The sequence below is a fragment of the Neoarius graeffei genome, chromosome 26 (genome assembly GCF_027579695.1).
Source record: "Neoarius graeffei isolate fNeoGra1 chromosome 26, fNeoGra1.pri, whole genome shotgun sequence".
Lineage (NCBI taxonomy): Eukaryota > Metazoa > Chordata > Actinopteri > Siluriformes > Ariidae > Neoarius > Neoarius graeffei.
In genome coordinates, this window is record NC_083594.1 from 18808889 (window position 1) to 18831293 (window position 22405).

At 42.2% G+C, this 22405-nt stretch overlaps 2 protein-coding genes across 2 annotated transcripts in view; one reads left to right on the forward strand and one right to left on the reverse strand.

Moving 5' to 3' along the window:
- The window catches only part of zgc:171566, a 44231-nt gene extending 38783 nt beyond the window's left edge, over nt 1-5448 (forward strand). Inside the window, exon 9 of the mRNA XM_060910768.1 lies at nt 4890-5448. Within this exon, the coding sequence (XP_060766751.1) occupies nt 4890-5011 (122 nt within the window). The 3' untranslated portion in view covers nt 5012-5448. The remainder of the gene's footprint in view (nt 1-4889) is intronic.
- A 12466-nt stretch (nt 5449-17914) lies between these two features.
- podxl2 (podocalyxin-like 2) overlaps nt 17915-22405 on the reverse strand; it is a 67723-nt gene continuing 63232 nt past the window's right edge. Inside the window, exons 6-8 of the mRNA XM_060909772.1 lie at nt 21052-21113; nt 20776-20955; nt 17915-18131 (exon numbers count right to left, since the gene is read on the reverse strand). Of these exons, the coding sequence (XP_060765755.1) occupies nt 17928-18131; nt 20776-20955; nt 21052-21113 (446 nt within the window). The 3' untranslated portion in view covers nt 17915-17927. The remainder of the gene's footprint in view (nt 18132-20775; nt 20956-21051; nt 21114-22405) is intronic.

A 22405-nucleotide genomic window follows, 5' to 3' on the forward strand; every position in this document is an offset into this window, starting at 1 on the left:
GACTACGGACAAAAGGCGGGGTACACCCTGGACAAGTCGCCAGATCATCACAGGGCTGACACATAGACAACCATTCACACCTACGGTCAATTTAGAGTCACCAGTTAGCCTAACCTGCATGTCTTTGGACTGTGGGGGGAAACTGGAGCACCCGGAGGAAACCCACACGGACAACATGCAAACTCCGCACAGAAAGGCCCTCACCGGCCACGGGGCTCGAACCCGGACCTTCTTGCTGCAAGGCAACAGCGCTAACCACTACACCACCGTGCCGCCCCTTAGCCCAGTCCATACATATTTTAACCTAATTAATGACTCCTCTTCAGATGACTGCTACAGAGTTGACGCATGTACTGTATACCACATTGTGAAGCAAAACCTGAGCTTTAACAGTGCCGATTGTGTACAGAAGCTGAACCAGAAAACCTTTCAAGACACAAAAATTGCCAAGAAAATTTCTTGTGGCGGGCGGCACGGTGGTGTAGTGGTTAGCGCTGTCGCCTCACAGCAAGAAGGTCCTGGGTTCGAGCCCCGGGGCCGGCGAGGGCCTTTCTGTGTGGAGTTTGTATGTTCTCCCCGTGTCCGCGTGGGTTTCCTCCGGGTGCTCCGGTTTCCCCCACAGTCCAAAGACATGCAGGTTAGGTTAACTGGTGACTCTAAATTGAGCGTAGGTGTGAATGTGAGTGTGATTGGTTGTCTGTGTCTATGTGTCAGCCCTGTGATGACCTGGCGACTTGTCCAGGGTGTACCCCGCCTTTCGCCCGTAGTCAGCTGGGATAGGCTCCAGTTTGCCTGCGACCCTGTAGAAGGATAAAGCGGCTAGAGATAATGAGATGAGATTTCTTGTGGCAGAACAAAATCAGAGGCATTAGTAAAATGTGTCCTTGCACCAAAGGCAGTGGAGGATGTGGTGAAAATTTTGACATCAAAAAGACCGCCAACTTTTTCAGGGGGCTTGGGGGCGTCTCTTATTTCTCCACACAAAAGGTGGCAACCCGGACTATGACTGACCTACGAGAAGTTGTTTCTATTCTATACTTGTATGAAGCAAGGACTTTTTTTTTTTTTTTAAACCCACTTAGTCTTTTTGCACTTGCCTATGGTGTTTTCTAACGAACAGTTGTTTCTGTTCCCGAAATATACATTTTTTTAAATGACTAATTTATACCACGACAATAAATATTTACTGAAGATGGATGGATGAATGAATGTAATCGTACGTGTGTGTCAATCAGCGCTGCACAAGAACCCAGTACACTCCCATGTTGATCTCTGTGTAGGAAAAAAAAAATGGTTTCAATGCAAAGCAGTTTAGCCTTTACCTTTTACTACAGAGCTTCTGGCTTGATAGTTACAGTGGTGCTTGAAAGTTTGCAAACCCTTTAGAATTTTCTATATTTCTGCATAAATATGGCGTGTAATAGTCAGCGAGGTCACAAAGGACCCCAGGGTAACTTCTAAGCAACTGAAGGCCTCTCTCACATTGGCTAATGTTAATGTTCATGAGTCCACCATCAGGAGAACACTGAACAACAATGGTGTGCATGGCAGGGTTGCAAGGAGAAAGCCGCTGCTCTCCAAAAAGAGCATTGCTGCTCATCTGCAGTTTGCTAAAGATCACATAGACAAGCCAGAAGGCTATTGGCAAAATGTTTTGTGGACGGATGAGACCAAAATATAACTTTTTGGTTGAAATGAGAAGCATTATGTTTGGAGAAAGGAAAACGCTGCATTCCAGCATAAGAACCTTATCCCATCTGTGAAACGTGGTGGAGGTATCATGGTTTGGGCCTGTTTTGCTGCATCTGGGCCAGGACAGCTTGCCATCATTGATGGAACAATGAATTCTGAATTATACCAGCGAATTCTAAAGGAAAATGTCAGGACATCTGTCCATGAACTGAATCTCAAGAGAAGGTGGATCATGCAGCAAGACAACGACCCTAAGCACACAAGTCGTTCTACCAAAGAATGGTTAAAGAAGAATAAATGTTTTGGAATGAACAAGTCAAAGTCCTGACCTTAATCCAATCAAAATGTTGTGGAAGGACCTGAAGCGAGCAGTTCATGTGAGGAAACCCACCAACATCCCAGAGTTGAAGCTGTTCTGTATGGAGGAATGGGCTAAAATTCCTCCAAGCCGGTGTGCAGGACTGATCAACAGTTACCGCAAACGTTTAGTTCATGGGTGTCGCCACCATTGAATGTGAAGGGGACGTGTCCCCTTCACATTTCATAATTCTTCGTTTGGACCCCCCCACATTTAACATAAAATATTAGTTCACCCAGCGCCGTTTTTATTGCTTCGTGAAAGAATCCATTCCACTTTGATCGATAAGAGAATACACATACCACTGAAAATCCACTCCGGGTTTTCTGGGCATCACCTACAATGTCAGCCCCATTGCCACCTCACAATGTCTAGCTTTTGCTAAAACCTTATTCTTTTGTTATATGCCCTCAAAATGAACCCTAGGCCACGTTAAATTAATGTTCAACTAAACAATGAAATAAGCTTAGCCTAATGGGGTATTCTTGGTTGATGATGAATTGTTTGCAATATTTGCTCCTCCCCAGACACAATGGACATAAGGAAATTCTTTACAAAGAAGTGGAAAGTCAGTCAAAATTTCCCCACAGGACAGGTTTTTTTGTCCCAATGGAAATGTTAGTGCAGTTAGCTGGCTAGTCAGTGTTAGGAGATGTATCAGCTAGCTTAATGTTAGCTATCATTTAATTCAAACCCAGTAGGCCGACCTTATTGTAATGCCAAGAATGAGGTCAAGTCTGCTCTGATGATATTTACTGATTCCTTGTTGTGATTTGAAGAACTTGTTTTGTCTGGTCTTTGCCAGTTTTCTGGAAAGTAACATGGGAAATCAGTGTATGGGGAAGGAATAGTAGAAAGGAAAGCAATGGAGAGAGATGGATGTTATTCCAGGTGGATTGTGAAGGAAAGGGGGATAAAAGTTATGAAGTGGTAGAAATTGTGGTGGCACCAATATAAGAAGGAGTTATATCTATAAATCTATTTGTTATACTAATCTGTAAATGCTACTGTAGTACCACCATTGCATGCAGGTTGACAAAACTGCACTTGTTCATTGTGTGAAGTTCTCTTTTATGTGTCATTGCTTGACCCAGTGTAATTTTGTGTTATGAAGACTGCATGATGCCATGCCATTTTTGTTATGAGTATCACTAAATCGGAAAAAAGTAAAACGCACCCACTAAAGTCACTGTTGGTGGTGAACAAAATTGCACCTGTTCATTGTGTGAAGTTATTTTTTATGTGTCACCGTTGCTTGACGCAGTGTGATTTTGTGTTATGAAGTTTGCATGATGCCATGTCATGCCTGTTCATTGTGTGAAATTATGAATATTCTTATTTTTAAACATACAGTTGAGTGTCAGGCGGCACGGTGGTGCAGTGGTTAGCGCTGTCGCCTCACAGCAAGAAGGTCCTGGGTTCGAGCCCCGGGGCCGGCGAGGGCCTTTCTGTGTGGAGTTTGCATGTTCTCCCCGTGTCCGTGTGGGTTTCCTCCGGGTGCTCCGGTTTCCCCCCCCACAGTCCAAAGACATGCAGGTTAGGTTAACTGGTGACTCTAAATTGACCGTAGGTGTGACTGTGAGTGTGAATGGTTGTCTGTGTCTATGTGTCAGCCCTGTGATGACCTGGCGACTTGTCCAGGGTGTACCCCGCCTTTCGCCCGTAGTCAGCTGGGATAGGCTCCAGCTTGCCTGCGACCCTGTAGAAGGATAAAGCGGCTAGAGATAATGAGATGAGATGGGTTGAGTGTCACTATTGCTTGGCACAGTGGCATGTTGTGTTATATCTAAAACTAAATAAAGGAAACAAAATAAAAAGTTAAATGCACCCATAAAGTCATTGTTGGTGATGAATTGTGTCACATTCATCTCATTATCTTAGGCGTAGCGGTGGGTTTAAAAACAGGCTGATGAATATATGGACTAGTTGAATGAGGACTTATTGCTGAGTCTCTAAAATAGTCATTGAATTAAGTGACTTTTGTAGGTAAAATTAGGTGTTTAACAACCTGTTAAAATTACACCAGAATGCAGGAAATGGCATCTAATTCATTAAAAATGTTCTGGGGGAGGACCCCCAGACCCCCCACCAGTGTGTCCTCCCCACATTTAAAAATGCTTCTGACGCCCCTGGTTTAGTTCCAGTTATTGCTGCACAAGGGGGTCGCGCCAGATACTGAAAGCAAAGGTTCACATACTTCTGCCACTCACAGATATGTAATATTGGATCATTTTCCTCAATAAATTATCTCTAGCTGCTTTATCCTGTTCTACAGGGTTGCAGGCAAGCTGGAGCCTATCCCAGCTGACTACGGGCGAAAGGCGGGGTACACCCTGGACAAGTCGCCAGGTCATCACAGGGCTGACACATAGACACGGACAACCATTCACACTCACATTCACACCTACGGTCAATTTAGAGTCACCAGTTAACCTAACCTGCATGTCTTTGGACTGTGGGGGAAACCGGAGCACCCGGAGGAAACCCACGCGGACACGGGGAGAACATGCAAACTCCACACAGAAAGGCCCTCGTTGGCCGTTGGGCTCGAACCCGGACCTTCTTGCTGTGAGGCGACAGCGCTAACCACTACACCACCGTGCCACCCTCCAGTAAATAAATGACCAAGCATAATATTTTTGTCTCATTTGTTTAACCGGGTTCTCTTTATCTACTTTTAGGACTTGTGTGAAAATCTGATGCTGTTTTAGGTCATATTTATGCAGAAATGTAGAAAATTCTAAAGGGTTCACAAACTTTCAAGCACCACTGTAAGTTTTGCAAAAAGGATGTTTGCCTTTGTCCATCATTTGTTTGAAAATGTTTCTCCTCATTGCAGCTATGAAAAGCCAGCACCACTTTCCCACACCGAGCGACGAGGAGAAGGCTCTTATTTACAACTACGTTCCTGTTTTCAAAGGGTTGGACAGCATCTTCATTCAGAATTACTACTTTGATTAGACCTGTTCTTAGTACATGAAAATGTTAATGTCAAAGTCCAAGCTGATATTTGCTTTCTCTAATGTTTTATTGTCAGAGCAGTAGCATGTTCACTGTGGTCAATATTGAATTAGCATACTGTAGTTTAATTTGATCCTCTTTGATTGTGCCGTTTTATTGTGAATGAACAGAAACTTCTGATCTACAATGCTTAAATGTTTTTGCGATCTCGTGAACTTTTTTTGCTTCTTGCTAGTTTTAGTGATTTTTAGAGTAGGCGATTGTTGCACGTTTAAGTTAAACCTCATTGAATGTAGCAGTGCTGTCCGATGTGAGTAGCTCAGCGACAATGTATTAGTACTGTACTCCGGTTGTTCAACCTGTAGACCTTGTGATCAAGACAATCTTGCTTTCATTCTTGATTTGACAGCTATTCTTGTTTCATCATTTAGGCATATGGCCATTAACACTGTAATGATCCAGTGATTAAAATGCAATTAAAAATGCAATATGTTTCATTATTTGAGTATCCTAAAGTTTCATATAAAGCACACACACTTAAAGTTAGACTGCCTTTCAGATTTTTCAAGTGTAGGTCATAAAAGAATTTTCCCTGACACCAATAATTTTTTTTAGTGGACCGAAAGCTACTGAATTCAAATCACAGACTTCCAATTTTATTAGTATTTTTTAAAATAGAGAAATTAATTAATTTCAGGCCACGTGGCACTAAATTCTCCACTATTTTTTTTCCTGCTTCACCATGACCCAATTCAAGATACTACATCATGCATCACATGGTGGGCTTTCCCCATTCACGCAAGGCATTGTGGGATACAAATTTGAAACGAGAGAAAAATGGACGACGTGAGTGTGCGAATGAAACGTGAAAGACTGACTACAGTAACAGAAAGCAAGAAGAAAACCTTATGTTGCGAAGGAAAGGAAACGCAGAACCAAACTAATAAAGATCGACGGTCAGCGAGCACCTCGGTGTGATCAGCTGTTCGTTTAGCGACAGAATGATGTAACTGTCAGTGCACGGTCAAAGGTAAGCCTGTAGATGGCAGTAATGCAGCACTGGATGCCGCATGATGGAAAACCCAACAGAAGGTAAATCTGCGCACGCGGACTTTCTCTGTCTGCTTGACTGCGCGAAGCGAGCGATTTCATGCACATTATCTGCTAGGGAATCCCTTCAAATTAAATAACTTCCCAGCCACAGAATGGTCTGGGGTTTTTTTTGGTTTTTTTGTTTTTTAGATATTGCAGAAATAAACATATATCACAATGACAATTTCAGAGGGAACTAAATTTCACCGATTTTATGAAATCGAAAGGCTGTCTACTTTTAATATTTTTGAATGACCTTGAGTTCAGTCATAAAATTCTGTTTCACATGTTACATTACATTAGTGGCATTTAGCAGATGCTCTTATTCAGATCAATGTACAACATACCCGGATCAGCCTGGGGAGCACTTGGGGGTTAGGTGCCTTGCTCAAGGGCATTTCAGCCATTCCTGCTGGTCTAGGGAATCAAACCAGCAATCTTTTGGTCCCAAAGCTGCTTCTCTAACCTTTAGGCCATGGTTTCATGTTCATGTGTTCAAATTCCCAGGAAAAATACACTGTAAGGCAAAAGTTTAGAACCTTTGTATGACCATATTTAATAAAGAATGTTTACTTGTTAGCAAATCCTGTTCGCAATCTTGTAAAAATAAACTAACCAGCCACTTTATTAACCACACCACACTGGGTAAGACCTCATTTTACCATCAGAACAGTCATGCAGTAGTCTTTCACAGCATGGATTCCACATTGTTTTGGAGAAATTCCTTTGAGATTCTGGTCCATGCTCCATGATGGAGTAAAGTATGGCTGTAGAGGGATGAACATGGTTACCAACAATACTCTAGATAGGCTGTGGCCTTCAAATGATGCTTAACAGATAATAAGGAGGGAGTGGTATAGTGGTTAGCGCTGTCGCCTCACAGCAAGAAGGTCCTGGGTTCGAGCCCCGGGGCCGGTGAGGGCCTTTCTGTGTGGAGTTTGCATGTTCTCCCCGTGTCCACGTGGGTTTCCTCCAGGTGCTCCGGTTTCCCCCACAGTCCAAAGACATGCAGGTTAGGTTAACTGGTGACTCTAAATTGACCGTAGGTGTAAATGGTTGTCTGTGCCTATGTGTCAGCCCTGTGATGACCTGGCAACTTGTCCAGGGTGTACCCCGCCTTTCACCTGTAGTCAGCTGGGATAGGCTCCAGCTTGCCTGTGACCCTGTAGAAGGATAAAGCAGCTAGAGATAATGAGATGAGATAATAAGGAGACCAATGTGTACCAACAACCCAGTCCTCACACCATTACACCACCAACAGCAGCCTGAACTGCTGGCAAAAGCAAGTTGGGTCCATGGATTCATGCTGTTGATGCCCAATGTTCTTATTTAGTGTATCTAGATGATGAGTTTGAGCAAATCGCCAAATCTTGCATCCAGCAACTTTAAATGGATAAATATTTTGCTCGACAAGTTTCTGAAACCCCTGTATTAGAAATGCTGCACTGTACAATAATATAAATGTAAAACCTAAAATGTAAAAACATTTGATAACCATATGGTTCTAAAATTTTAAATAATTCATGTATATGAAATCATCAATGTGGAATAAAATGCAGATACGTTCATCAACAACTTTCTACTGGAATACCAGCTACAGTCAACGACAGACAGAGGTGGTGTGTAACCACCATTTGAAATCTGCAGTACAGTGCATCTCCTTTGCATAGAGTGAATAAGGTTATTGATTGAGGCTTGTGGAATGTTGTCTCTTTCCTCCACAAGAGCTGTGCAGAGTTGATGGATATTCCTAGGGACAGGAACATGCTGACGTACCTGACGGTCCAGAATATCCCACAGATGCTCAACAGGGGACATATCTGGTGAACAGGAAGGCCACTGAAGAAGACAACGTAATGACATGAGGTCAACCATTGTCATGCTGAAAAGTGATTTGTTGACAGATGAATGGCACAACAATGGGACGCAAAACTCTGTGCAGAGATTCTCTGGTTGTTCAAACCATACACTTCATCAGCTGTATGAGTAGCTGGTCTTAAGCAGTCACACAGATGCAGGAGATGAAGGTTCTGATCCTGAGCCAGTGTTGTGACGTCCTCTGCGGGTATGTGCTCAATTGGCTGTGGTGCCAAACTGCTGCAACTGACTTCTAAGGTGGCTTATTGTCTCATCTCATCTCATCTCATCTCATTATCTCTAGCTGCTTTATCCTGTTCTACAGGGCCACAGGCAAGCTGGAGCCTATCCCAGTTGACTACAGGCGAAAGGCAGGGTACACCCTGGACAAGTCGCCAGGTCATCACAGGGCTGACACACAGACACAGACAACCATTCACACTCACACCTACGGTCAATTTAGAGTCACCAGTTAACCTAACCTGCATGTCTTTGGACTGTGGGGGAAACCGGAGCACCCGGAGGAAACCCACGCGGACACGGGGAGAACATGCAAACTCCGCACAGAAAGGCCCTCGCTGGCCACGGGGCTCGAACCCTGGACCTTCTTGCTGTGAGGTGACAGCGCTAACCACTACACCACCGTGCCGCCTGGCTTATTGTTGAAAAATAATATTACATTACTGGCATTTGGCAGCACGGTGGTGTAGTGGTTAGCGCTGTCGCCTCACAGCAAGAAGGTCTGGGTTCGAGCCCCGTGGCCGACGAGGGCCTTTCTGTGTGGAGTTTGCATGTTCTCCCCATGTCCGCGTGGGTTTCCTCCGGGTGCTCCGGTTTCTCCCACAGTCCAAAGACATGCAGGTTAGGTTAACTGGTGGCTCTAAATTGACTGTAGGTATGAATGTGAGTGTGAATGGTTGTCTGTGTCTATGTGTCAGCCCTGTGATGACCTGGCGACTTGTCCAGGGTGTACCCCGCCTTTCGCCCGTAGTCAGCTGGGATAGGCTCCAGCTTGCCTGTGACCCTGTAGAACAGGATAAAGCGGCTAGAGATAATGAGATGAGATTACTGGCATTTAGCAGATGCTATTATCCAGAGTGACGTACAACATACCCAGAGCAGCCTGGGGAGCAGTAGGGGGGGGGTTAGGTGCCTTGCTCAAGGGCACGTCAACCATTCCTGCTGGTCCACAGAATTGAAGCGGCAACCTTTTGGTCCCAAAGCTGCTTCTCTAACCATTAGACTATGGTTTCCCCTAAAAAATTAACCCATCTGAAGCAGTGAACACACAAATGTACCTAGAGCAGTTCTGCTACAGTGCCCAGGGAGCAGTTGGGGGTTAGGTGCCTTGCTCAAGGGCACTTCATCCATGATACAGATGGAGGGGAAAGTGCTGTTCATTCACTCCTCTCACATTTTTCCTGCCACTCCCAGGAATCAAACCAGCAACATTTGGACCTAAGGTTGCATCTCAAACCTTCAACCTGCCAGTTGTCCTCTCCCTGTCGACACATGTCATCTGTGGCATTGTGATGTGTGACAAATCTGGAGGATTTGGGGTGGCCTTTTATTGTCCCCAACATTAAGGTGCGTCTTTGTATTGATGATACTTCTCAGGCTCAGGCAGTGTTTCAGCTGGCCACACCTATTTGTTGGGTGGATGATCTTTTATCTATAATCCAATTTTTAAAAATCCCCCTTTTTAAGGTCCTGCGTTTATAATTTTGTTCAGTGTGTCTACATCTAATTGGGAAAAGTCCTATCTGTATCTGTAGGCACTTGTAGCACACAACACACACCATCCATTTTAATTGGAACACTTGTACATCTGCACATTCATGCAGTTATCTAATCAGCAGCGCAATGCATAAAATCATGCAGATGACTTGCGCAATAAATTTACTTAAAGTGAAGAAGAGTTGCGCGACGTCAACCTCCCTCTCTCGTCCGAAGCCATCTATTTCCAGGGGCAAGACTAGGTCAAGATGACTGGAAGATGGAAATGGATGCAGTGGATGACCAAGATGTCCTTCTGTGCCTCATCTTGCTCTCTGCACTCCACAGTGCATTGCTGTAAACGCCTTCCTCTACGTTGAACCATGAAGGTTTAATCCGCAGAGTCTGCCGGATCCAGTCTTTACATGCAGGGTAGGCAAGCCGTAGCTCACCGAAGGCTTCAGGCACTTCAGCTACCGTACCCTCACCTGGTTTTGCCGGCCTGTCGAAGCTGCTGCCCGGGGTGTGGCCACTGTTGCATGCAAGCAGCTACGAGAAGCCACAAGTGAGAGTTCAGTGTCAGGTGGGGACCACCGTGAGCAAACTACTCTGAAGAGCACGATATGTTTCCCCCAACGGAGGTTCTACCCCTCCCTGGCACCCCAAACACCCCAAATCATGCAGATCAAGAACATCAGTTAAATATCAGAATAGGGGGAAGGGGGATGTGATCTCAGTGACTTTAACCATAGCATGGTTGTGGGTGCCAGAAGGGCTGGTTTAAGTTCAGAAAATGATGATCTACTGGGATTTTATCTCACACACACACACACACACACACACACACCAGTCTCTAGAGTTTACACAGAATGGTGCAAAAATAAACAAACCCTCCAATGAGCAGAGAGTCTGCCGGCTGAAACTAGGATTAGGGTATAAGTATTATAAGTCTATGAACTCAAATAAACACTCTTTACAACCATTTTGAGCAGAAAAGCATCTCGGAATGCGCAACACATCAAACCTTGAGGTGGATGGGCTCCAACAGCAGACCACATCAGGTTCTAGTTCTGTTAGTCATGAACAAAAATCTGAGGCTGTCATGGACACAGGCTCACCCAAACTAGTCAGTTGAAGATTTAAATAAATAAATCACACAATCTTTTTCCAGTCTTCAACTGCAGTTTCTGTGAGCCTGATTAGCTGAAATGCTTGTCTGTTCACCACAGTGAACACAGTGGTGTAAGTGGTTAGCACGGTCGCCTCACGGCAAGAAGGCCCTGGGTTCGAACCCAGCGGCCGGCGAGGGCCTTTCTGTGTCTGCATGGGTTTCCTTTGGGTGCTCTGGTTTTGTCCAAAGACATGCAATTAGGTTGATGTGGCTTGGCCCTTGAGCAAGGTACCTGACCCCTGACTACTCCTTGGGTGCTCTGGTGTGGCTGCCCACTGCTCTGGGTGTGTGCGCGTGTTCACTGCTTCAGATGAGTTAGATGCAGAGGATGAATTTCAGTGTGCATGTGACAAAGGTTTCTTCTTCTTCCTGGCAGCTCCTGGCCATTTTCCTCTGATGTCTCTTATCAACAAGGCATTTCCATCCACAGAATGGTCACTCACTCTTGTTTTTTTTTCTTCGCACCATTCTGTGTAAACTCTAGAGACTATTGTGAGTGAAAACCCCAGGAAATCAGCAGTTTCTGAAATACTCAAACCATCTCATCTGGAAACAACATCCATGCCACAGTGAAAGACACAAACATCACAATTTTTTTTTTCATTCTTAAGTTTGATGTGAACATGAACTGAAGCTCTTGACCTGTATCTGCATGTTTTGTTTTGTTTTTTTTGCATTGCATTGCTGCCACATGACTGGCTGGCACGAATGTGCAGTTGTCCAGGTTTTCTTAATAAAATGGATAGCGATTGTATATTTTCCCCATAGTTAATACTAACCCTGTCTAATACTGTATGAACTGTCTCATAATATGAACTTGTCAGACAAATCAAGGCTTACAGTAAGCGACAGTAATTAGGCTCATTTAGAGTCCCATTACCATCTAAGTCTTTATATACAAAGATGAAACTAGAAGACACAGTGCTGTAATGTTGGCAAAGGGAAGTAACTGAAATGTGAATTTTATATACATACACACATATGGCAGCATGGTGGCGTAGTGATTAGCACTGTTGCCTCACAGCAAAAAGGTTCTGGGTTCGAGCCCAGTGGCCGGCGAGGGCTTTTCTGTGTGGAGTTTGCATGTTCTCCCAGTGTCTGTGTGGGTTTCCTCCAGGTGCTCCAGTTTCCCCAACAGTCCAAAGACATGCAGGTTAGGTTAACTGGTGGCTCTAAATTGACCATAGGTGTGAATGGTTAGTCATCTTTATGCGTCAGCCCTGTGATGATCTGGTGACTTGTTCAGGGTGTACACCACCTCTCGCCCATAGTCAGCTGGGATAGGCTCCAGCTTGCCTGCGACCCTGCACAGGATAAGCAGTTACGGATAATGGATGGAGATATGTATGTATGTATGTTCAGATATATTTTCTAAAGATTTTCTCTCATTTTCACCATAAAAGTAAGCTTGCTTTATTTGTTTGTCAAAGTGTGGCAATTCTGGCTCTGATTGCAGGCTACTTTACCACACACAATTTGTCAGCTTTTCTCAACTTACTGTACCAGTTGCACCAGTATGGAAGGTGTACCTGATATTTTGGCCAAAAGGTGGCTCCATTGTAAAATCAGTAATCCAAACTATTGATTGCATTTCCTGCTTCCCCCCCACACACACACAACAGTCACCATTTTTCAACACCACCTTCGATTCTCTGAACATTTATTGTCTTGCATTTCAAAATGATCAAACCTAAATTTACATTAAATAACACAACGAGATTGGAGTTTGTCCATACAAACGTTCCATACAAAGCGATTAAGAGGATTTCCATACAAAGCATTCGAGATAAACATCAAAATGAAAAAAGTGCAGTGCAAACAAAGCTGTACAGTTACTGTAAAGTACAAAAAACCCAAAAAAACCAAAAACAAAACTATGCTTACTCTATGATAATCAAGCTCAGCCTGTTGTATTTGATCAAGTTGATGTGATCAGTCAGCTTTTTTACAATGCAGGTAATAGCATACAGAAAACAGATATAATGAACTATCCAAGACATCTAGCTTTGCAATAACCACGGTTTGGTTGGATCGGTTTAATACTGCCAACTTCTGATATGTGCTTCGGGTATATTACTATAACTGCATCATGCACATTAAATCAGTACATTACATACAAACTGTCAATTGTCATATAGAGTAGGTGGTTTAGTACAAATAAAACAGTAACAATTATTATAGTGTTACATCACACTGTACTGTAGTACCTCATAATAAAGATTAGTTACAGTTAACTTAATATAGAAGCACTAATTACAACATGAAGTTTCACACCTTGTGTAGTCATATGTACAACTAAATAAAATGATTTCAGAAAAGAAATATGGTCTTCAATGCCATAACTGTTTCAGTAGCTATTAGTCAGATTTGTAAGAATTTCTACAATACTCCAAGTTAAGAATATTTGCTTGTACTAATTTCTCATATAGCTCAATAGGTACTGGGAGTCGGTCACCTAAAATCTTATCCGAATGTATCTGCTCCAAATAATCATACCCATTTCTTCAGAAGAAAATCACGCAGAATTGTTGGATTGGTCAGTTTGGACTACAGTATGATTTACTGTCAGGAGTGTCTGGTATGAATGAGCGAGCAGAGCGAAGCCTTGCCTCTCTTTCAAGGATCTAATGTTATTTTTTGGAATTCACGTCAGCTTATTTGCTGTACGCAAAATGTCTCAAGGCAGACGATTTGGACTTGAATGCGATGAAGAAGCAAGCCTGGGGCTGATTACAGTCTAGCCCAGACTGTAGATTCATGTTGCCCATCAGCAACAGTTGTGTCAGATGATTACACGGAGTAAAAACACTGGCTGGATCTGATCTCCATCTGGGCTGATATTTTTTGAACCTTCACTTCACTGAGATGAGACCTTGTGAATGTAATTTCTTTCATTCTTTATTTCATAATTACTCTCTTCTAATTTGGCCTCGTTTTCTATCAAATTTGCTTCACAAATGAAAGGGTTACTGTCCTGAAAACATTAAAATCGAGTTATCCAATGAGGTTTTTTTTGTTTGTTTGTTGTCTCTATGCTGAGAAGAATTTAGAGCCGGCTCACTTATTGGTTAGGACTTCATTGCCGGGACAGAAGGCCATGGCAGTGTATGTTTATGTAGGAAGTGACAGATGAATTAACCAATCAGATTTTAGTTTATAGTGAGAGGGACCAACAATTTATCGCCCTAGGCCTTCTCAAAGGCCAATGTGAGCTTAACCGTGAGTCGGCACCGTCAGTGCAGCAGTGAAGTCACCTTCCAGCCCGTGTGGCATTCATCGGTAGTGTTAACGAATGCTAATAAAGCAGTCAAGCCAGTGCTAGAGCTTGAGAGCAAGGAGTACAGGCTAACGACAGAGAAACTAAGATTTCTGTCTCCAGACACTTCTTCCATGCACACTCGCCAGAGTATTTTTCACTCAGACTTAAGTATTCATTTCCCTGTGTAATTTACTTAGTTACAGTGCCTTGAAAAAGTATTCATACACCTTGAACTTTTTCACATTTTTCCACCTTACAACCACGAACTTAAAAGTTTTTTTACTGAGATTTTATGTGATAGACCAACACAGAGTAGCACATAATTGTGAAGTGAAACGAAAATGATAAATGGTCTTCAAAACTTTAAACAAATAAAAATCTGAAAAATGTGGTGTACATTAGTATTCAGCCCCCTGTACTCTGATACCTCTAAATACAATCCAGTGCAATCAATTGCCTTCAGAAGTCATCTAATTAGTTAATAGAGTCCTACTGTGTGTAATTTACTCTCAGCATAAATACACTTGTTCTGTGAAGGCCTCAGTGGTTTGTTAGAGAACACTGAAGAACAAACAGCATCATGAAGACCAAAGAACTCACCAGATAGGTCAGGGATAAAGTTCTGGAGAAGCTTAAAGCAGGGTTAGGTTATAAAAAAAATATCCCAAGCTCTGAACATCTCAAGAAGCACTGTTCAATCCATCATTCAAAAATGGAAAAAGTATGGCACAACTGCAAACCTACCAAGACATGGCCGTCCACCTAAACTGACAGAGCGAGCAAGGAGAGCACTGGTCAGAGAAGCAGCCAAGAGGCCCATGATCACTCTGGAGGAGCTGCAGAAATCCACAGCTCAGGTGGGAGAATCTGTGCACAGGACAACTATAAGTTGTACACAAAACAAATCTGGCCTTTTTGGAAGAGTGGCAAGAAGAAAGCCATTGTTGAAAGACAGGAATAAGAAGTCCCGTTTGCAGTTTGCCAAAAGCCATGTGGGGGGGGGGGACAGCAAACATGTGGAATAAGGTGCTTTGGTCAGATGAGACCAAAGTTGAACTTTTTGGCCTAAATGCAAAGCGCTATGTGTGGCGGAAAACTAACACTGCTCATCACCCTGCACACACCATCCCCACTGTGAAACATGGTGGTGGCAGCATCATGCTATGGGGATGCTTTTCTTCAGCAGGGACAGGGAAGCTGGTCAGAGTTGATGGGAAGATGGATGGAGCTAAACACAGGGCAATCCTGGAAGAAAACCTGTTGGAGGCTGCAAAAGACTTGAGACTGGGAAGGAGATTCACCTTCCAGCAAGACAGTGACCCTAAACATACAGCCAGAGCTACAATGGAATGGTTTAGATCAAAGAATATTCATGTGTTAGAATGGCCCAGTCAAACTCCAGACCTAAATCCCATTGAGCATCTGTGGCAAGACTTGAAAATTGCTGTTCACAGACACTCTCCATCCAATCTGGCTGAGCTTGAGCTATTTTGCAAAGAAGAATGGGCAAAATTTTCAGTGTCTCGATGTGCAAAGCTGGTAGAGACATACCACAAAAGACTTGCAGCTGTAATTGTAGCAAAAGGTGGCTCTACAAAGTATTGACGCAGGGGGGCTGAATACTAATGCACACCACATTTTTCAGATTTTTATTTGTTTAAAATTTTGAAGACCATTTATCATTTTCGTTTCACTTCACAATTATGTGCTACTCTGTGTTGGTCTATCACATAAAATCTCAATAAAAAACTTTTAAGTTCATGGTTGTAAGGTAGAAAAAATGTTGAAAAAGTTCAAGGGGTATGAATACTTTTTCAAGGCACTGTACTTTTAAAATCGACAACTACACACAACGGAGCGACCTGGCAGCCTGCCGCTAATCCCTTGCAAAATCCTTTGTCCTGTTGCTTTTTTGGTATGTCTGGCTAAGTTTTGGCTGAGCTCAAGTCCTAGCTCTAAGAGTAACGGTTTGCCATTGCTGTAATCTACTAAAAAAATGTCACCATGTAGCTACAGACTATACCATTATGTAGGCAGCCATCTTGGCCACCTGGAACCTGTTACCTGAATTTGCCATCATTCTTCCACCTTGAACCCACTTCTAAATATCTGAAGGCCAAACTGTTATAAAGATGATTGTTTATTTCTCCTTTGAGCATTTTTTTTTCACTCCTGACTATCCTTGCTTTTACAATTTGTTTATTCGAAAACAAGATTTCATGACTTAATGTCATTTGAAGCAAGTACATCAAGATTTGGGTGGAAAAACGTTTGGTCGAACTTATTCCTGGAGATTATTCCCTGATGGTCTTGTTGATTTGAAAAATCTACATTCCAACAATGAGCCAAGCCTTTATTCATCATTTTACTTTATCATTTTATTTAGTTGTCACTATGGCTTTACAACACACTATGGTAAAGATAGATAGCTGCATGTTGTAATGAATATTTCCATAAATCAGGACATTGTAACTGATCTTTATTTGGCATTGTTTGTTATGTGGCGATAAGAGCTTTGTGAAATATTGTGTGACTAATATACCAGTTTAATATCAGATACGCTAAAGTAACTGTACTGTAAACCACAGGGAACTGATGTATTTTGGCTTAGAATACTAAATGGAGTGTGTACATAGAGAAATGGCCTTTGTGTAAACTCCGTCATTCATTGATGGTAGATTCCAGAGTTGTTGGTGTTTTTATCCCCCCAACCTAATATCTACCACAGAAGAGAAATTCAACACTTTTCCCCTTGTGTACGCAAAGGCAGTTGTTAGAGCCCATCTATAACTGTTGGTGCGATATTCTACCTATGTCTATGTGGATTTGTTCTGTGTATTCAAGTTTCCTCTGACCTAAATACACACCCAGAAGTGGTAGGCTTTTCTAAAATCACATGAGTTTCTAGTAAACTGTTTTACTTTTATGTTCATAGTACAAGGAAAAGTGTCAATTTTCATCTGTGGTAATTAAACACGCACGCACACACACACACACACGAGATGTAGTGGATTGAGATTAGGTTAGGTTGAATAGTAACAAATGCACAAATCACAGGCTTCCATTCCTTATTCTTAAACATGTTCTGTTTGCGCTACCTTCAATTCAGCCTTAAAATTAAAAACGAATTAAACAATGAGGTTTAACTGCTTGCTTCAAATGTCAAAATGTGTGATTTTTACACTAAATATGGGTGAGACCTTTCTATGGAGGGGTGCACTGATGAGAACCTTGACTATGACACTGAAAACAAAGAACATTGAAAAACATCTCATTTGTAGACAGGCCATTCCGACAAGCGATTAAAGAGCAAGGCCAGTTGGCTGCAACTTCACCATGGTAAAACACACTGCGCTAATGTACTGCTTCAAAAGGTGCACTAGATGCATCCATACAAAAGGAAAACAGGATATGCGTGTACTGTAATAGCCAGTTCAAATACATTATTATGCATTAAAGTCCTACGAAATACTGCTATCTGGTTGACTTCTGACAGCTTATTAAAGACAAAATTTGGCAAGTTTTCAATACGTGTTTCTTCACAGCTAAGGATAATTAGTAGCTTTGCACCCAGAATGAAATGTTCCTCAATTAGCACGGCGAAAAATTTGACCGATGCCTCTCTGCGTTTGAATCAACCCCACGTCACGTTGATTGAACATGAACGCGCTGTCCCTGGTGCAGATAAATAAAAGACCGTACAAGCCAAGGACAATCAATCAATTTAAATATTCAGCAGGTAGTTGGAAAAAAACAAGCTCTGGTATTCTGTGACCTTATTTTCTAACAAAATTTTTTCTTGCCCTTTGTTCTCCTCCTTATTAGAGGTGGGTGTCCTCCTCTTGATTGTCTTCCTCCTCTTTGCCTGACTTGTTTGGCATGCCTTGCCAAGCTCCAGAGCCTGCTGGCACGCCATTGGTGCTGTGCTTCTTCTCCTGTGGCTCCGGTTGGCCATCGCTTGTCACGTCCAGCGTGGGGTTGTCATGACAGCCGTTCTCCACAAAATGGAGCTCTTCGCCGCGTGACTTGTGACAAAACAGAAAAAAAAAAATGAACAGTTCACAGCCAACTCTTTCATAAATAAGAGACATGCAAAGTTCTACATCTGTATACGTTCGCCATGTCCATGGAAGAAGATGCCTCTATGCCTGATAGTCACAATAAAGAAGGCATGGCATCTGTTAGTACCAGTAAAGGAAGTATGGCCTATGTCCATATCTGTCTCAGTGAAAGGGGCATGGCCTTTGTGCCGGACAATCTCAACAAAGGCGGCATGGCCTTTGTGCTTGGCAGTACCAGCCTATGTGACCGTCATTGCCAAGAAAGAAGCTGTAGCGTCTGAGCCTGTAAGTCCCTGTTAGAAGGCATGTGCTGTGTCCGAAACTCATTCACTACTCACTATATAAGGAATTACTATAAAAGAGGACTATGTAGTGAGCTCATTGGTAAAATGAAAAAACACTTTCGGATACTACTCCATCGCACCGTTATTTACATCATTACTGTTGCACAATTAAAACATGCCAGATCAGTCGGCTGGTGGGTTATTAAAAGAATAAATAGATATTATACTGAGCGTATTTCCTGAATGAATTAAAAAACAAAACAAAAAACAGTTTGTGTCTGCTGCATCTTTCAGTTCTTTTAAATCAAGGCTGAATACTTTCTTCTGCCTTTTATTAAATCAACTTTGAGGCTTTTGATTAATTCCTCACTCTGCACTGTAATTTTTATTCTTGTATTTTATGTCTTATTCCATTTTAGATTATTTTCTATTATCTTCCTATTTTTAATTGTACAGTACTTGAATGTCCGTCCATTCACCCTCAACACACTTTTTTTTTTTTTTTTTCAGCATGACCACAATGCATGATATTGTTTGGTTAGTGACCATCGGTTGTACACTACTTTTCACAGTGCATTGTGGGATACTTTGAGTGCACTATATAGGGTGTAATAATTCTCACTATACATTCAGACAGCACTACAAAATGGCGAACTCACTATACAGTCCACTATACAGTGGTGCTTGAAAGTTTGTGAACCCTTCAGAATTTTCTATATTTCTGCATAAATATGACCTAAAACATCATCAGATTTTCACACAAGTCCTAAAAGTAGATAAAGAGAACCCAGTTAAACAAATGAGACAAACATTTTATACTTGGTCATTTATTTATTGAGGAAAATGAGCCAATATTACATATCTGTGAGTGGCAAAAGTATGTGAACCTCTAGGATTAGCAGTTAATTTGAAGGTGAAATTAGAGTCAGGTGTTTTCAACCAATGGGATGACAATCAGGTGTGAGTGGGCACCCTGTTTTATTTAAAGAACAGGGATCCATCAAAGTCTGATCTTCACAACACATGTTTGTGGAAGTGTATCATGGCATGAACAAAGGAGATTTCTGAGGACCTCAGAAAAAGCGTTGTTGATGCTCATCAGGCTGGAAAAGGTTACAATGGAAAAATGTTTTATGGACGGATGAGACCAAAATAGAACTTTTTGGTTTAAGTGAGAAGCGTTATGTTTGGAGAAAGGAAAACACTGCATTCCAGCATAAGAACCTTATCCCATCTGTGAAACATGGTGGTGGTAGTATCATGGTTTGGGGCTGTTTTGCTGCATCTGGGCCAGGACGGCTTCCCATGTCAGGACATCTGTCCATGAACTGAATCTCAAGAGAAGGTGGGTCATGCAGCAAGACAATGACCATAAGCACACAAGTCGTTCTACCAAAGAATAAAGTTAATGTTTTGGAATGGCCAAGTCAAAGTCCTGACCTTAATCCAATCGAAATGTTGTAGAAGGATCTGAAGTGAGCAGTTCATGTGAGGAAACCCACCAACATCCCAGAGTTGAAGCTGTTCTGTATGGAGGAATGGGCTAAAATTCCTCAAAGCCGGTGTTCAGGACTGATCAACAGTTACCGGAAACATTTAGTTGCTGTTATTGCTGCACAAGGGGGTCACACCAGATACTGAAAGCAAAGGTTCACATACTTTTGCCACTCACAGATATGTAATATTGGATCATTTTCCTCAATAAATAAATGACCAAGTATAATATTTTTGTCTCATTTGTTTAACTGGGTTCTCTTTTTCTACTTTTAGGACTTGTGTGAAAATCTGATGATGTTTTAGGTCATATTTATGCAGAAATATAGGAAATTCTAAAGGGTTCACAAACTTTCAAGCACCACTGTATAGTGAGTAGTGAGTGATTTCAGACACAGGGTTGGCCTCTGTGCCTGTTAGTACCATTAAAAGAGACATAGCTGACATGCTTATTAGGTCAAATGAAAAAGGTGTGGCCTCTGTGCCGGTCAGTTTTAGGAAAGGAGGTGTGGCTTATGTGCATATCTGTCACAGTCAAAGGGGCATGGGCTCTGTGCCGGTTTGTCCAAGTGAAGACAGTGTGACCTCTGTGCTTGTTAGTACTAATGAAGGAGGCATGAGTTCTGTGCCTGATGTGGAGTGGATTTGAGTTACTTTAGCCTCACTGTGAGGCATTCTGCATTTGATATTTATACTTTATATTCTGCAGTTTATCATTCCATCATTTCTTAACTGAATCATTTGAAACTTATAAAAATCTGTTTTTATATTATTTTGAACAGCATTGATTGTACACAGTGTGACTAGGAGTGTTATGAGTATCCACTTACCATGCTCTTCATTTTGGGAAGGCGGCGCTGCCAGCAGATGTAAATGAGCCCAGATGCAATGATGATCACACACACTGAGCCGATTATCACCAACACGACAAACAGTTTGCCGTAATCGCTGCGCGTCTGGCTGGGTCTGGAGTGGCACGTGCTCACGCTGGAGAAGTTCTGAATACCAATCTGAAATGTCATTTTCATTAATTGCCAGAATGTAAAAATCACAGAAACCCATTATGTGAAAAGAGCGATCGGCAAATTCAGGTTGAATGCTTCTACCTCGTTCAATTCTCTCCTTACTTCTCCCAGCATTGACAGCAAATCTTTAGTAGCAATGACACCTAATGGAATGAAATAAAGAATGCAATATTATAGTTTACTGTTCTTAATGACCATCTAATACTTGCGTGTTTGCTTTTTCAAAATGCTTCATACCATTAATAATGCATTAATATTCCTGCATTCGTTTTTCACTCAAGCTCTACCAAGAGCAAACCTATCTATTTCTGCTGCCCAAATTGCAAATTGCTCCCTTTCAAAACTGATTAAACTCAAATTCAAAACCAAATAGGTTCCAGGCTGCTCAATAACAAATATGGAATTGCAATCAAAACATCTGCAAGAATGTACTGCAAGTCCCTAACAAAATTATTATTGTTAAAAAGGCAAAGGGATGTGGAGTATTTTACAGCAGAGGTATATCATCATCTTCATACATGCAAAGAAAGAAAGCACAACTTTTATTCATCACACACTTGTGAAATTTCCTCTCTGCATTTAACCCATCTGAAGCAGTGAACACACACATGCACACACGTGAGCAATGAGCACACACACATACCCAGAGCAGTGGGCAGCCATGCTAACAGTGCCCGGGGAGCAGTTGGTAGTTAAGTGCCTCGCTCAAGGGCATCTCAGCCCAAGGCCGTCCCATATTAACCTAACCGCATGTCTTTGAACTGTGGAGGAAACCGGAGTACCCGGAGGAAACCCATGCGGACACGGAGAGAACATGCAAACTCCACACAGAAAGGCCCTCGCCAGCAATAGTTTCTTCCTTGGTGGTGTTTAATGCAGCAATATTATCTACAACCCCAATTCCAAAAAAAGTTGGGACACTGTGTAAAATGTACAGTTGTGGTCAGAAGTTAACATACAGTGACGTCATCTTGGATATGATTTGGGCTTTCGTTTATTTCTCTGAACTGTTCGTTTTCTGTGGCAAAAATGATTGTACAGCATACATCTTTAATTAAAAAAAACTAGAATTTGGTGCACAAGTTTTAATTTTCTTTTGGTTTTCTGAAATCAACACAGGGTCAAAATTATACATACAGGGTCAAAAATTTACATACACTCAGATTATTAATTCAGAGGTGCGAAAACTTCCAAAACATCTCTTATCTTGCCAAGGCCTCTTAACTTCCTTTTAGCAATTATGACCGACTACAGCTGGTAGCTTCTCTGCGCCTTCATAGAAAGGGTTTGTTTACAGCACTCATTGGCTTGACCAACACACAGTAAAATGGGAAAGTCCAAGGAGCTCAGTGCAGATCTGAGGAAGAGGATCGCAGATATACACAACTCTGGAATGTCTCTTGGAGCCATTTCTAAACAACTGCATATCCCAAGA